Genomic DNA, 17,529 nt, shown 5'->3' on the forward strand with positions numbered 1-17,529 from the left:
CCATCACAAGCACGGAAATTGAAACTCTAATCGGAAATCTTCCAGCAAACAAAAGCCCAGGTCCGGACGGATTCACAGCTGAATTCTACCAAAAATTTAGAGAAGAACTAACACCTATCCTACTCAAACTCTTCCAGAAAATTGCAGAGGAAGGGAAACTTCCAAACTCATTCTATAAGGCCACCATCACCCTAATACCAAAACCTGACAAAGATGCCACAAAAAGAGAAAACTACAGGCCAATATCACTGATGAACATAGATGCAAAAAGCCTTAACAAAGTTCTAGCAATCAGAATCCAATAACACATTCAAAAGATCATACATCATGACCAAGTGAGCTTTATCCCAGGGATGCAAGGATTCTTCAATATCCGCAAATCAATCAACCTAATACACCACATTAACAAATTGAAAAATAAAAGCCATATGATTATCTCAATAGATGCAGAGAAAGCCTTTGACAAAATTCAACATCCATTTACGATAAAAACTCTCCAGAAAGCAGGAATAGAAGGAACATGCCTCAACATAATAAAAGCTATATATGACAAACCCACAGCAAACATTATCCTCAATGGTGAAAAATTAAAAGCATTTCCCCTAAAGTCAGGAACAAGACAAGGGTGCCCACTTTCACCACTACTAGTCAACATAGTTCTGGAAGTTTTGGCCACAGCAATCAGAGCAGAAAAATAAATAATAGGAATCCAAATTGGAAAATAAGAAGTAAAATTCTCACTCTTTGCAGATAACATGATCCTCTACATAGAAAACCCTAAAGACTCCACCAGAAAACTACTAGAGCTAATCAATGAATATAGTAAAGTTGCAGGATATAAAATCAACACACAGAACTCCCTTGCATTCCTATATGCTAATAATGAGACAGTAGAAAAAGAAATTAAAGAAACAATTCCATTCACCATTGCAATGAAAAGAATAAAATACTTAGGAATATATCTGCCTAAAGAAACAAAAGACCTATATATAGAAAACTATAAAACACTGGTGAAAGAAATCAAAGAGGACACTAATGGAGAAATATACCATGTTCATGGATCAGAAGAATCAATATCATGAAAATGAGTATATTACCCAAAGCAATCTACAGATTCAATGCAATCCCTATCAAGCTACCAACAGTATTTTTCACAGAGCTAGAACAAATAATTTCACAATTTGTATGGAAATACAAAAAACCTCGAATAGCAAAAGCAATCTTGAGAAAGAAGAATGGAACTGGAGGAATCAACCTGCCTGACTTCAGGCTCTACGACAAAGCCACAGTCATCAAGACAGTATGGTACTGGCACAAAGACAGAAATATAGATCAATGGAACAAAATAGAAAGCCCAGAGATGAATCCACACACCTATGGACACCTTATCTTCGACCAAGGAGGCAAGAATATACAATGGATTAAAGACAATCTCTTTAACAAGTGGTGCTGGGAAAACTGGTCAACCACTTGTAAAAGAATGAAACCAGAACACTTTCTAACACCATACACAAAAATAAACTCAAAATGGATTAAAGGTCTAAATGTAAGACCAGAAACTATAAAACTCCTAGAGGAGAACATAGGCAAAACACTCTCCGACTTAAATCACAGCAGGATCCTCTATGACCCACCTTCCAGAATACTGGAAATAAAAGCAAAAATAAACAAATGGGACCTAATTAAAATTAAAAGCTTCTGCACAACAAAGGAAACTATAAGCAAGGTGAAAAGATAGCCTTTGGAATGGGAGAAAATAATAGCAAATGAAGCAACTGGCAAACAACTAATCTCAAAAATATACAACCAACTCCTACAGCTCAATTCCAGAAAAATAAACGACCCAGTCAAAAAATGGGCCAAAGAACTAAATAGACATTTCTCCAAAGAAGAGAAACATGGCTAACAATCACATGAAAAGATGCTCAACATCACTTATTATCAGAGAAATGCAAATCAAGACCACAATGAGGTACCACTTCACACCAGTCAGAATGGCTGTGATCCAAAAGTCTACAAGCAATAAATGCTGGAGAGGGTGTGGAGAAAAGGGAACCCTCTTATACTGTTGGTGGGAATGCAAACTAGTACAGCCACTATGGAGAACACTGTGGAGATTCCTTAAAAAAAACTGGAAATAGAACTGCCTTATGACCCAGCAATCCCACTGCTGGGCATATACACTGAGGAAACCAGAATTGAAAGAGACAAGTGTACCCCAATGTTCATCGCAGCACTGTTTATAATAGCCAGGACATGGAAGCAACCTAGATTTCCATCAGCAGATGAATGGATAAGAAAGCTGTGGTACATATACACAATGGAGTATTGCTCAGCCATTAAAAAGAATACATTTGAATCAGTTCTAATGAGGTGGATGAAACTGGAGCTGATTATACAGAGGGAAGTAAGCCAGAAAGAAAAACACCAATACAGTATACTAACACATATATATGGAATTTAGAAAGATGGTAACGATAACCCTGTATGCGAGACAGCAAAAGAGACACAGATGTATAGAACAGACTTTTGGACTGTGGGAGAGGGAGAGGGTGGGATGATTTGGGAGAATGGCATTGAAACATGTATAATATCATGTAAGAAACAAATCTCCAGTCTAGTTTTGATGCAGGATACAGGATGCTTGGGGCTGGTGCACTGGGATGACCCAGAGAGATGATATGGGGAGGGAGGTGGGAGGGGGGTTCAGGATTGGGAACTCATGAACACCCATGGCGGATTCATGTTGATGTATGGCAAAACCAATATAGTAGTATAAAGTAAAATAAAGTAAAATTTTAAAAAATAAAAAATAAAACTACTGCCATTTTTAACCTTCGGACTACTCAGGTTCATGAAGGCAAATAATTCATTCCACTTGTCCTGAACTTTCTTCTAGCTTCAGAAGACACACTTCTGAAACAGTATAGCAGACCCTGAGAAGCCTACCCTTCACAACAGACACTCAACATTTTTGTTTGTTTGTTTTTTGGCCACAGGGGCATGCGAGATCTTAAGTCCCCAGACCAGTTCCCCAACTGGTCCCGCACCACGCCCCTAGCAGTGGAAGTGCTGGGAGCGTGGAGTCTTCACCACTGGACCACCAGGGAAGTCCAACAAACACCTGAACCTACTCCAGGAAAAGCGCAGTGCTAATACTGAATCCTCAGGATCCTAAAAGGAGCTTGACTGAATGACAGGGTAAGTCTTATTTTTATAGCTTTTCCATCCTAAAACGAAAGAAAGATGTGGCAAAATGATTTACATACTGATTCACCAAAGTCTAGACTCTGGCTTGGCACAAAGACATAAAATAATGCAAACTGAGACTGATTTTCTCATCTGTTACGTAAAGGGAGACCAAGGATCTACACATGTGTAAGACCAACAGAGATTAAAAACAACAAATGAAGAGGAAGCCATTAAGTGACAGCCAGCCTCTGAGCTCAGGGGACACGGGGACTCTAAGTTTACGCTCCCTGTAAACATCCACCATGCTCTCTGGCACAGGGCAAACCTCAGTGTTATCAATCTATGAGAATCTTGCTTATAATTACGTTGAAAATATACCCAGGGTGGGGTGGGGTGGAGTGTCCCACCTTGTATGTAAGGTGTACATGCAACTTACCATTGTGTAACTCTGCTCAGCGTCCGGGTACTTCTTATACTCCTGGTTGAGTTTGTCAAAGATGGTGGCTATCACGGGCAATGACGCTCTGTCTGACTCTGTCAACACTGGAAAGAATGAAGGTTCACAGCGGTCAGCCGACACGCTAGAAGAGAAAGGACTCGTCTCCGAGGGTCACCAGGACACATGACACAGTTTAGGGGCTGGGGGCCCTGAGGGCGGTCACCAGCCCTTGCCGGATACTAACAGAGGGCGTCAGGAGAGTCTCAGAGTATTAACAGACACAATGTTGTGAGTGACTTGGACTCAGAAAAAGGTTTCTTTTCCAGCTGGGGAGAGGCAGCCTCTACCCTCCGTGTGCCCAGGTTTAGGTCTGTTTTTTAGTCTCTCCTACCCAAAAAATGTCTTGCAGGAATAAATCACTTTTATACCAAGCAGCCTTTCCAGGGGGTTAAATGATGCCCCCGTCACTGAGCCCACAGGCTGCAGACAGAAGAGTGTGGCCCACCTTGCGGTGGGTGTGCAGGCCGTGTCAGGAATCAGACAGAGAGGCTGAAGCCACCCCACCCCTACTCACTCTGCGAGCACACAGATAGGATGACCATCTTGCACTCCTTCCTCTGCAGGAGGAAGTCCATGAGCCTGCCTTTATCCGGCAAGAGGTTCACTATGGGCTGCAGTTTCACCTGGAGGTTCCAGAGGTAACCTGTGGAGAGGCGGCATGCTGAACCCTGGCTGCAAATCAAAGCAGTGGCCCCAGAGCTGCTTGCCTCCACCTTCCTGGCGGCCAGGGTCCGGGGCTGGCGGGGGAGGTGATGCTGCAGAGCTGAGCCAGGGGCTGCGCTCACAACACAGCCCAGGCTGCGACGCTCAGGACACCCACACCACAGTGGGGCTGCAGCCAACGACCTCTGCATGTTGGGCGATTCCTCACAGAGGAACCTTCCCTGCACACGCCCGGAGCATCCACTGAATATAGGCACCTCCTCCCCTTCAGTGCTGATGGGAGAGCAGGTGGCAGCCCAGGCACAGACTCTGGTCCTGGGCTCCTCTTCTGCTCTGACTTGTTAGACAAAGGCAATTCCTGAAGCTCCCAAAGGAGCCCTGGAACCCACCATCCTCCCAGCCCCGGGCAACACCTGTCCTCGAACCTCCCAACAGCCTCACTGCTGGGCAGTGGGCACAGTCTTTCTCAGTGGGGCTCCGGGAGAGAATTAAAGGCTTCACTGGAAATGTCCAAGTCAGCCCTTTCTCCCCAGGGCCAGCACCGAGCTGGTGCCCTCGAGACGGACAGGAGACCCTCCACAAGCTCGTCTTTCTAACAGGACAACCCCACCCGCACCCCAGACCCACTTTGACTCGCGCTGATGATGATGTCGGGCTGGAAGATGATCCACGATGAAGAATCCACACGTTATAGGAAACACTACCCCAGGAGAGGAGGACAGGAGGCAACCCAGGTCCCATGAGCATCCTTCCCACCCCTCACTGAGGCCCCCATGGAGGCCCAGCCCTCTATGAGAGGGAAACACCATGGGTGATTTCCATGACGCGATTCACCAGACCCGGGGTCTTGGACCACCCTTAGACCCCTGTGTAAGGAGAAGGGACAGCTTCCCTCCCCGGCACGGCCAAGGCCTTTGGAAAAGATACAGAGTTTACATGGGACGGGGGACTGGCTGGTCACAGGAGCCGGACCAACAAACACAGAAGACACGTGTGTAAGGGCTAAGTAACCCAACCAGAAAGTGCTACCAGTACAACACTTAATACTTTCTAAAGGCTTCAGTGCTTGTTCATTCGACTACAGTTAAGTAACGAGGAAGTGAGTTGGCATGTCCCACTGATAACACCGATCAGGACGAAGAGGGAAGTCGAGAACAATCCATGAAGAAGTCTTAAAGGAAGAAGTCTTGAAAGAAGAGGTAAACAGGTTGAAGTTTCTTTCACAGCACTGTCTTGCTGTTTTACACACGTGCGCAAGAAAGAACTGAAAAAGTCACCTGGGTGATCTCAGATTGGAAGATAGGTTTTAATCAGCTGGTTAGAAAAGATGCTAATTTTGCACAGACTCCAACCACCCACCACCCCCCACCACCCCATTAGTGGATGGGGCTGGAATGTTTAGAGTTGTTCTTGCTCCAATTACCAGCATTTATTTTCATGCTGAGTAAGCAGTCGCAGATACTAGCCATTCATCTGACACCATCTACTCTAAGTGCTGACATCTTTCAACTACCCTGGGAAAAGGAAGAAGCTGGAAAGAACAGAGAAGCTGAGACCTAATCAGATGTGAGAACTACAGCCGACCCTCAAGGCGGGTGTGAACTCCACGGGCCCACTTACACAGAGGTATTTCTCAACAGTAGAAACCACAGGACTGCACAGCCTGTGGGTGGCTGAGTCTGCCCGTGCAGACCGATGGGTATGGAGGGCTGACCATCAGTTATATGCAGATTAATCCTCACTGTTCAAGGGTCAACTGTAGCTTGTTCTCAAATTCTGCTCAGCTGGCTGATCCTGCAAGTCCCAGAGTGCAGGCGCGAGGCAGTGCTCTGGCTAAACTGTCAGCGAGAGCCTGACCTGATTCTTCTCGTGACAGGTACTCGGATGTCCTGTCAGTGGGTTAGGCCAACCCAAAGCTATCTGACAAGGGTTCCTTTAAGAAAACGCTCCTCCCGGAGTTCCACATGTGCACTTGTGACTCTGGTTTATACGTGGCAACTACAACCAACCTGCTCCAGACTCCCATCTCCTTGAAAAAGAACGTGGTTTGAGTTCTCCCCTGAAGTCAGTCACACTGAGGAAAACCAAAAGGAACGAAATGGCTTTTCCCCTTTTCTGACATCCTGACCTTCTCTCTCCTCTGACTTCTCACTGCCACCTCTTCGGGTCGGAGGATGGGTTCAGAATAACCTCACAACTACAGCCTTAACTCTTCCCATGACCACCAGTCAAGGGAAGACAACAGTCATTGTCATCACAGTCACACAGAACTTAAGAACAATAAGGAGAAGTGATCCCAGGATAAATAACAGCCATAAATAGCCAAACTTAACCGCAGGGTTACCGAGCAGAGACAAACAGAAATGTCAACATCTTACTCAACATTAAAAACTCTTTGAGCTTCAATGGGTAATCACAATGCTCCATTGTAAAGCTCAGAGAAAAGAATCATTCTGTTTTCTTCAAAGGGAGATTCATGTCACTTATAAAACGTTTTTCAGGAGAACACAATGTAACTTATAGACGCAGTAGTGTTAGTCGCTCAGTCGTGACCGACTCTGAGACCCCAAAGACTGTCTGTCGCCCGCCAGGCTCCTCTGTCCATGGAACTCTCCAGGCAAGAATACTGGAGTGGGTGCCATTTTCTTCTCCAGGGGATGTTCCCAATCCAGAGACTGAATTTCCATCTCCTGCGTTGCAGGCAGATTCTTTATTATCTGAGCCACCAGGGAAGCCCAAGATTCAGTAGTGACATTAGAAAAAACAGACAGAAGCAGCCCTGGGAAAGTGAACAGATGTGGGAAGCCCTGGACCTGCTCCCCCTTCCACCCACACACGGCCACTCCCTCGTACCTGCTGCGGGGATCTGATAGGGCTGGATGGATCGAGCTGGGAGCACCGGGTGATGCAGAGTAACAGAGCCATCGAATTCCCCCCTCAGCCTGATATCAAATATCACCGACGTCTGGCGGGCAGAAAGACAACCGCGTGGTATCAGCCCAATAGACCGCAGCTCCACCCGCCCTCTCGGGACCTCACGTCTTCTGTTCAGATCCGCTGAAGGAGCCTCGTGTCTGCGATCAACCCCTGCATGCTGGTGCCTATCTGAGGAGGACTCTGCTGCGACATCACAGCTCTCCGCCAGCTCTCACATGGATCCCCACGTCTATGACTTGCTGCCTCTGAAGGGCTCCAGTGATGGGAACACAGCCTTTTCACTTCAACTTGCAACATCTTGATTAGTTAAGCACACGGGTGTCACCAGCCTCCAGGAGGGAAGTGGCTTGTTTCCCACCGGACACCCAGCTGATGGGCATTCTAGTTCTTTCTCCGGAGCCACAAGGCCTCAAAACCACCACCATTTACACTCACAAAGGGGCTCAGGTGCTAACGCAACACAGTGGCTCGGCAGGAGTTCCTGGCTCAGGTGACTCAACCAAATGACTATTCCCAAGTTCGATCTCATGTGTGTTATTTTCTGAAACAGTATTTAATTCTCCTAATCAACTGGTAGGGTTTTCCTACACCATCTAGAAGACCAAACCCATTTCTACCTGGAAGACCAGGATTTTGAGCATAAAGAGCACGTTCTAGTCTTTTGCAGAATGTTTTGTCATTTTCACAGCTCCTTGGAGCGGGACATGCCCCTACGCTCATACCTCTGTGTCCTGATGATGAACCACGACCAGGTTGTCCACCACGTTTAGGGCAAACTTCCCCGTCCGGTTTAACTTCAATATGTGCATCTTTTTACAGGCACCTTCTCTGTAAGACAAGAGAAAGGTCACAAAATAGGTCAACAAGATGTGGTTCATATTTTAAAACTGGAGAAGAGGGAAGACAGCGTTAATCGTACCATGGGAGGTGATACAGGACCACCTCTGCTCCAGCACTGTTGGAGGTCTGAGAATGATGCCTCAGGACGAGAACGTACAGCTGGCCATATCTGATCAGAGAACAAGGAGACGTAGGTCATGCTGGTCATCTGACATCCTCCCATTCTAAATGCTGAGTTATCAGGCCATAGGTAAGTGAATTACAAGATACCCACTTCATCAGATATTCTGCATGAGATATTCTACAGCCAACAGAAACATTTACAAAGAAAGTGCAGTTACCTTAAAGAAAAGAAATCCAAGTGAAAAAAGGGGGGATGCAAAACTAAATAGAACTTGATCACAGTATTAAAAAAAAAAAAAAACCTACAAACTTATGCAGCATGTCCAAAACCACTGGAAAGAAGTACAGGTTGTTAATAGTCGTCCTTGAGTAATATGCTGTCTGTGCTCATGTGCTCATTCATGTCCGACTCTTTGTGACCCCATGGACTGTAGCCCACCAGCTTCCTTTGTCCATGGGATTTCCCAGACAAGAATAGTGGACTGGGTTGTCATTTCTTCCTCCAGGGGATCTTCCAACCCAGGGATTGAACCTGAGTCTCGTGCATTGACAGAGGGATTCTTTACCACTAGTGCCACCTGGGAAGCCCAGGGTAATATGCCAAGTCCATTTTTCTTCTCACTTTCTGTCCCATTTCCCAGTTTTGTAAAATGAATACATTCCTTAATCATAGGAAAGGATAATCACTTTGCATTTTTAAGCCTCATCTGGTAAGTGTTGCTGTGACCAGTTCCTGTAGGCAGGTTTTTGTTCCAGGAGTTCACACTGTGCTGGGGCCTGCCTCAGGGACAAGGAAGAGACAGAGGGAAGGGTCTCCTTTTGCAAAGACTTCTCATTTTATCTTTTTCTACACCATCATGCCTCAGATTTCCTTAAAAAGAAAAAAAGAGCACTCTAAGTGCTAAAAATATTTTGCCATTTGGAAACCCGTTTTAGGCCATAGAAGAATCAGAAGTAATTTGGAAGCAAAGTGTTGATATTTGCTGAATTTGGATATATAGGAGATTCTCTGAATCAGTTTTATTTCTGTGTTTGATATTTTCATAATAAAGTTTTTAAATTGAGCTATCTACATTTCCAAATGAAAATAAACCGTCCTACACAAATAATTTAGGTCTACATCTGTTAAATAAAAAATGTAAACTATGTTTTTCTTTAGAATAAGTATGATATATTTTATGTAAAATAAGCTTTGATAAGCTTCAACTCAGAACTAAAAAACAATTTCTGAAACCGAGAAAGTGGCTCAATGGTCTCATTTTATCAGTCTAATGTGGTGAAAAAATCTTCTGTAAGATCACAAAGTCAATCAAATCAGAAAAGAATGTCTGGAAGATGAGGAGCTTTCTACATTCATAAGACCCGGAAGTGGAGAAGGGGGGTCCTTCTCTTGTGTTCCGAGGCTACGGGAGCCAGGGCAGCCCTAGTGTGCTTACAACAACCTCCTATCATGACAGCACTGAAAACAATTATGAGGAAGAAGTCTCCCAAAGGACAGACATACATTGTTGCCATGGCAATGTCTCTCTCTGAGAGGCTCAGTTTAGTTGACTTTGGGGCAGCTGGTAATTCAATCTCAAACTTGGGCAGCTTCGACATGGTGCCAGCCTGTTTGGGGGAGAAAAAAGTTTTTGCAGAAGCTTATTAAGCCCTTCTGATGTTCCAGCCCTCCCCACATCACAGCACTGAGGATACACATGCACTGAGTCTTCCCCTCCTTTTCAGGGTTCCAGGCTTAGGACCCATTTTTGATGGAGATGGGATGGTATGGGATGCCCTCTAGTGGTTAGAAGGGGCGAGGCTCTTGTTGGAGGAACTTGCCCCTTTGAAGTTACAGGATCAGTTAGGCTGTTAGAGGAACAAGGTCAGAGGACTTTTTTAAAGGGAGGCTGACCCTTACCCGGAAGTAGAAGGGCTGCAGCACATTTCCAAGCACTGTGGTGGAGAGCAGAACCACGGAGCCCTCGGGACAGTACGTGTACCAGTTCACATTGATGTTGTGGCTCTTCAGCAGCTTCAGATTCCGCTTCTCTGGTAACACCTGACACAAAGTTCAAGAAACAGAAGCTTCATTTGAAAACAGCAAATGGGAAATTCCCTGGTGGTCCAGTGGTTAGGACTCTGTGCTTCTGCTGCAGGGAATGCGGGTTTGATTCCTGGTCAGGATCCTGCATGCCTCCAGGTACGGCCAAAATAATAAAGAAGAAAATACCTGAAAACTGACATAGTATACCAAGAAAATCATAAAAAGCAGAAGTTAGTAGTTAAGTAGAAAAAAATCATTTTTATTTATTACAGCTACCATTCTTCCAGCCCTGTGCTTATTAACACTTCCAAATCTTAGCTCATTTATTCTTTCCCTGCCCCCAAGGGCTGGGCATCATTAGGCTGATTTGAGGGGGAAAAATAAGGCTCCAGGGGCAAAGGAACCTGTGACAACCCAGGCAGCCCACCTCACTCCAGGGCCACCCAAGCCCCCACACTCCCAGGCACCACCCTCCCAAGAGTGGGGAGCATCAGCATCCTTGGTTGTCATGGATCCAGCAACACAAACCGATGCCCTGGAGCCACATGCACCAAATCAGCCACCTCCCTGCCTGCAGAATCGGCCTTCCTCCTGGTCTCCCGCTCAATCTGAGGCTGGGGGTGAGGGGGTATCCTTCTTCTAACAGACGTGTTCATGAGACTCCATGTGCAAACCGAGTAACTATTTTATCATAATAGCACATTTAAAATATACTCAGAATCTCCTGATGCATTAAGGAGTGCTGAATAGAGCCCAAAGATGATGTTAATGCTCCCAGAACACTGCCCTGAAGAACTGACTTGGAAGTCAGCGTTGGGGGCATGGGTTTCTCGATGATCCAGGGACAATAAAATAAACATGTGTCAGAGTCCCCTTTCTTTCTTTCTTATTTCTTGAAGATCTTAAAACCACCTAGATGTCTTGAATGTACACTCTTCTACTTCTGAGAACAGAAAGATACTTTTAAATGACTGCCCCAGGAACCCTTCTGTAAAGCCACAATCCTTTCCTTGCTAGTCACAGGCACAAAATTCTATTTCTGTGCATATGGGATTCAGGTAGCTTTCCTTTCTGCTGGTCACTGAGGTACTGATAACCGACCTACAGCAAAGTTCCACGGCATTCACAGCATCCTGTGTTACACAGGTGTGCCTCCTCCATTCATACATTCTAAATTAAATTACACTGGTTTCGTTGGGACAACAAACTTAACACCTGAAAGAATTCTAACCCTCTCCACTTTGGCTCCACTTGAGAGATTTCAGGAGCTTTCTCAATAGATCAGGCAGCTGGAACATATTAATACATTACTGACCAGGGGATTTTTGCAGAAACTAAGGCCTGTGGCCAGCAATTTGTTATGTAAGTTAATATTGAAACACTCTGGTCAATTATGTCCCGGTAACATAAGATGCATTACTACGTCAGTAAGTTAGTTATTAAAAGATTAAGTCCAATGTAAACAACAGAGTGAAAAGGCAACCTACAGAACAGGAGAAAGTATTTGCAAATCATCTGATAAAGGGTTAATATTCAAACTATACAAACACTTCCTACAGCTCAACAAAAAGAAAATAATCCAACTTAAAAACAGAGGGGACTTCCCTGGTGACACAGTGGCTAAGAATCTGCCTGCCAATGCAGGGAGGGAACAGGGATTCAATCCCTGGTCCGGGAAGACTCCATGAGTTGTGGAGCAACTAAGCCCATGGGCTACAACTGTTGAAACCTGCCCTACAGCCTGTGTTCCACGAGAAGCTACTGTAATGTGAAGCCCCAGCACCGCAATGAAGAGTAGCCCCTGCTCACTGCAATTAGAGAAAGCCCTTGAGCAGCAACAAAAACCCAGCACGGCCAAAGATAAATTAAATAAATATTATTTTTTTTTAAAAAGAGGAATAGACACCATCCAGAGCACGAACAAAAAGCCAACAAGCCATGAACAAGGTGTACACCATCACCAATCAGAGAAATGCAAATCAAAACCACAATGAGATACCATCTGACACCCAGCAGGATGACTGCTATGGATAAAACAGAAAACAACAACTGTTAGTGGTGAGATGGAGAAACTGGAACCTCTGTGCACCGTTGCTGGGAATGTCCAATGGCGTAACTGCAATGCGGAAATGCCTCAAAAATTAAAAACAGAATTATTATGTGACCCAACAATCCCATTTGGGGGTTATATACCCAAAAGAACTGAAAGCAGGGTCTCAAAGAGATACTCACACACTTGTGTTAATAGCAGCATCATTCACAATTACCAAAAACTGGAAGCAATGCCAGTGTCTGTTGGTAGATAAATAGACAAACGGAATGTGGTGTATGTATTCAATGGAATATTTTTCAGGCTTGCAAAGGAAGGGAATTCTGATGCATGCTGTAACATGGATGAACCTTGAGGACATTATGCTAAGTGAGACAGGACGGCCAGAAAAAGACAAACAGTGCATGATCCCATTTATAGGAGGTAGAGGACCTTAAAGCAGCAAATTCATAGAAGCAGAAAGGAACCCTGTGGTTACCACAGGCTGGGAAAGGGGAAATGGGGAGTTGTTGTTCAATAGGTACTGAGCTTCAGTTTTACAAGATGAAAGTTCTGGAGCTCGTTTTCACTACAACATGAAAATACTTAATTCTAATGAATTATACACTTAATGGTTAAGACGGTAGGTTTCATGTTATGTGCTTTTTATCACAGTTTAAAAAAAAATCTGGGACTTCCCTGGCAGCCCAGGAGTTAAAGCTTCCAATGCAGCAGGCAAGGGTTCAATTCTTAGTAGGGGAACTAAAATCCCGCATGGCACAGCCAAAAAATAAAAATAAATAAAATAACAATATATTTTTTTTAAAGTTTAAAAAATATTCTTTTTAAGATGGAAAGGCAATTCATAAGACAGGAAACACAAATGTACAATACACAAAAATGCTTAGCACCCTCCTAATGAAACATGCAAATTAAAATGCCTTTCCACCTCTCAAGATTGGCAAATGTCTACAGATTTATGATTTCTAGCTCTGCCAATGGTGTGGAAAATGGAGATTCCTATATTGCTAGTGAGAATGCAACTTCTGGAAGAAATTTACCAGTATCTGTTCAGGTTTTTACCTCTTATTCTTAATTTCATTCTTACTTCCAATTTATTTTTTGGCCTTGTTGCATGGCATGTGGGATCTTAGTTACCTGATCAGGAACAGAACCTTCAACAGCCCCACCCAACACATACCACCCATTGGAAACAAGGAGTCTTAATTACTAGACCACCAGGAAAGTCCCTGTTCAGCTTTTTAGGTATTCATACCTAGATTATAATTTCCCTTCCAAGAATTGTGTCATCTAAGAATATAAGGCAACCTTTACAAGCTCATTCACTGCTTGAACTCACTACAGAATTGTTTGTAATCACTAGGAGACAAAGAGATGTTCATGAACAAGAGTTGGTAAAACTGTAGCACATCTGCACACCTGAATACCAGTCAGAATAAGCTATGGTAGGATGTCTAAGAAATATCCCTATGCAAAAAAAAAAAAAAAGAGCCAGTCCCCAAAGTTTACACAATATAACCATATTTCTAAGTGTACGAACCAAGTGGAGGAACAGGCACCAAATTAGTTCATAATGGTTACTTCTTACCTTCCATATAAAGTAAAGGTAACATCTGAATGTTTTACAAAAAAATATGTATTACTTGTAATCAGGAAAAAAAGAAAAACCCAAGTGAATTCAAAAAGCTGCTAAAACATGATCACAAACCTTTCTCTGGAACAGGTAAGTAATAAACATTTGTTCTTGGTTGTTTGCTAAGTCCTATCTGACTTTTTTGTGACTCTCTAGACTGTAGCCCACCAGGCTCCTCTGCCCATGGGATTTTCCAGACAAGAATACTGGAGTGGGTTGCCATTTCCTTCTCCTGGGGATCTTCCTGACCCAGAGATTGAACCTGTGTCTCCTGTATTGGCAGGTGGATTCTCTACCACTGAGCCGCCAAGAAAGCCCAAGTAATAAATATAATACCTGGTAAAATTCGATTCCTTGATCTGTGATGAAGACAATTTCAGTAGAACTGGTCCAGCAGAATCCTAGTATGTTGGCATTTTTGGTCTGAAAAGAATTGCAGAAAGATTTTTTTTTTAATTAATAATAATAAAGAAATGAATCTGTAATTTTTTTCAAAAGTTTAAAGTACCTTGCTATTTATATTGCTCTTTGATAAAAGTTACCAAGATTTGATTACTTATGAACAAATCATACTTTCTGTTAAATACAGTGTTCCCAGATATCCACCTGAAACACCTCACTGAAGCACCTGAATGTGAATCCTTCTTGTCAACAGGATGGGGAAAGGACTGAGTTTGGCAGGAAGGTAAGTGCCCAGCACTCTGATACCAACCTCTACCTTTAGAAATCAAAGGACAGCTGATATGCTGAGTCAAACACATCATTAAAGCTAGTGGTATAAGGGTCTTAAGGCCTAAAGATTTTCTGTGGCGCTTACCCAACATGGGGTTGAAGATCCTGAGCCCTGCCCTGAGTCACCAGGTGAAGAGCCACGCTGGGAGCCTCAGGGCAGCCAGGCCAGGACCAGGCTCTGCTGCACAGAGCAACCGGGTCTGCCAGGGGCTAAGGTGTCCGCAGATGGGCCCCTCTTTGCTGAGAACCCATCAGAAGTACTAGTCACTCAGTCGTGTCCGATCTTTGCAACCCCATGGACTGCCAGACTCCTCTGTTCATGGGATTCTCCAGGCAAGAATACTGGAGTGGGTTGCCCTTTCCCCCTCCAGGGGATCTTTCCGACCCAGGGGTCAACCCTGCATCTCCTACTTTGCAGGCAGGTTCTTTACCTCTGAGCCACCTGGGAAATCTGAGGAACCCAGGTGGATCCCCAAGTAGCAAAACCATTACAAACATGTGCAAAGACAAACCACTTTACCAGCAGTCTCGATGGACAAGACTATGAGTGAACTCTGGGAGTTGGTGAAGGACAGGGAGGCCTGGTGACCTGCAGTCCATGGGGCCCCAAAGAGTCAGACATGACTGAGTGACTGAACTGAACTGAGTAAGTGAGTCAGTAGTAAGTGTTAGTCACTCGGTCATGCCTGAGTCTTTGTGACCCTATGGACTGCAGCCCACCAAGCTCCTCTGTCCACGAGATTATCCAGGCAAGGATACTGGAATAGGTTGCCATTTCCTTCTCCAAAACTGAAGTGAAATGAATATTTATTAGAGAATTATCTAGGTTACTCTCAATATACTAACATTAAAAGACAAGAGAAATCGAAACAGCAGAGGAAATATCACCAAATTGGATTTTGACTAACATTCAGACTCAAACAGTGTTGAGAAGTCCTGTGTCACAGCCCATCTGGAGACCTAACTGGGAAAAAGTTAGGTAGTTAGAATAGGAAACAGGAGTCCAAAATGGGCGGTGGCTAAAAGACAAGGAAGGGAAAGGCCCGCAAATATAGAACAAAGGAAGGTCTGAGGACCTGAGTGAGGACCTCAGGTAGAACAAACAGCATTCCTGGCTAGCCCAGTTTTCATAGGGCGGGCCCAGGGGGAGGAAGAAACATATACAAAGAGGAGCCAAAGGGCTCTCTCTCTCTCTCTCTCTCTCTCTCTCCCTCTCCTGTGCTCTGGCGTGCTCCTCCACTGTCTTCTCTTCGCATCTTTGGGTTGGCATGCCCTCACGCTTCGAGGATGGGTTCTCCTGCTATCTTCTAAATAAAATAGAGCTGTAACACTGATTTGTCTAAGAGCTATAACACGGTTTGTCCCAGACCTGAGAGCCGTGATGCACCAAGGGCTTTAATGTCCGTCGCTCCAAATCCTCGTTTTGATGAGACAAAACCGAGGCGCATACACTCGCCTGACAGGAAAGATCCCAGGCATCACTTACGCTCCATGGATGAGACCTCAAATATTATAGTTCAGGGTCCCCGTTTATAACCCCAGGACGCAAACTGATACCATCATCAATCTGTGAGCAAACTCCAGCTCTGATCTCATGTTAATGCATAAAACTTAGAATGTTGTTAAGCCTGGGGCTTGGTTAGCCAGCCCCCCTCCAGGGACTCAACATCTTAGGATTCCTCTCCTATCTTATCTATGGTACTGCTAGTTTTACAGTCACAGCAGGCAGCCACTCGTAGTCAGGACAGTCTCCAGGCAGGTTAGAAGCAAGATCAGAGGCCTGCTGTGCTTTGTCTCTGAAGCCTGAACAAGACTACTTAATATCCCTAACAAACCCATGTCCCTGGATTGGCTAGCAGATCTCTAACCATTAGACTACCAGGGAAACCCAGGAAACAGGCTTTGAGAGTGCTTTAACACAGCAACAACATGCCCAAAATGGTGTCACTTGCCCCTAGAAAACAAACCTGGTTTGCTTTAAGATTTAATTTCAATTTCAGCTACTCTCAGGAGTATGAACTTTAACCAGTCAATCTGGAATGACCACATCAGCTCCTGTGAGATCAATTGCATGACACATTGAAAGATTCCCCACCCTTCTTCCAAAGAAAGGTGACTTTGCCTGAATATGGTAAACTTTTTTCTTTTTTATGACTTCCTTGTCCCACCCCCTTTCTATCTATGAAAGCCTTCCATTCTATACAGCTCCTAAAGCTTCTGCCTACTTGTTAGGTGGAATGTTGCCCATTTCATGAATCCTTTATTACTATTATTTTGGCTGCACCGTGGTAACTGAAGTATCTTCGTTCCCCGACCAGGGATCGCACCCATGCCCCTTGCAGTGGAAAGACAGAGTCCTAACCACTGGACTACCAGGGAATTCCCATGAATCCCTGAATATGGCCAATTAGGTCTTCAAATTCACTCAGTTCAAATTTTTTTCTTTTAAACAAGAAATAACCTCCCTCATAACGTCAGCTTACTGCTATCCCCCAATCTTTGGGTTTTACTTTTATAGTGGGGGAAGCAGGGAGATTGATGCCCAGATGGAGTCATGGTTGTAACATCTAGGCAGTGAAGATGGAGAATATGGGGCATTTTTTTATGTTTAATATTTAGAGGTAGAGCTAATGATAACTAGGTGATTAACTGAACAGAGAGGGTGAGGAAAAGAAAGAAGAGTCAGGAATTATACTAAGGTGCATCAGGGAACCCTAAAATCACTCCCAGTGATCTTTGACAATTTGCTAGGAAGATTCATGGCGCTCATAGTGTGGTCATATTCATGGTAAGATTACAGTGAAATTGATAAAAAGCAAAACTAGGAAGGAGAA

At 44.3% G+C, this 17,529-nt stretch overlaps 1 protein-coding gene across 1 annotated transcript in view; it reads right to left on the minus strand.

Annotated features, from left to right (window-relative positions):
• LOC138428337 (regulator of MON1-CCZ1 complex-like) overlaps positions 1 to 17,529 on the minus strand; it is a 38,485-nt gene that overhangs the window by 7,886 nt on the left and 13,070 nt on the right. Inside the window, 10 exon segments of the mRNA XM_069568993.1 lie at positions 3,629 to 3,735; positions 4,206 to 4,334; positions 4,982 to 5,035; positions 5,282 to 5,332; positions 7,214 to 7,319; positions 8,014 to 8,119; positions 8,211 to 8,300; positions 9,759 to 9,862; positions 10,155 to 10,295; positions 14,300 to 14,386. Coding sequence (XP_069425094.1) covers positions 3,629 to 3,735; positions 4,206 to 4,334; positions 4,982 to 5,035; positions 5,282 to 5,332; positions 7,214 to 7,319; positions 8,014 to 8,119; positions 8,211 to 8,300; positions 9,759 to 9,862; positions 10,155 to 10,295; positions 14,300 to 14,386 — 975 coding nt within the window.

The sequence above is a fragment of the Ovis canadensis genome, chromosome 23 (genome assembly GCF_042477335.2).
Source record: "Ovis canadensis isolate MfBH-ARS-UI-01 breed Bighorn chromosome 23, ARS-UI_OviCan_v2, whole genome shotgun sequence".
Taxonomy (NCBI): Eukaryota; Metazoa; Chordata; class Mammalia; order Artiodactyla; family Bovidae; genus Ovis; species Ovis canadensis.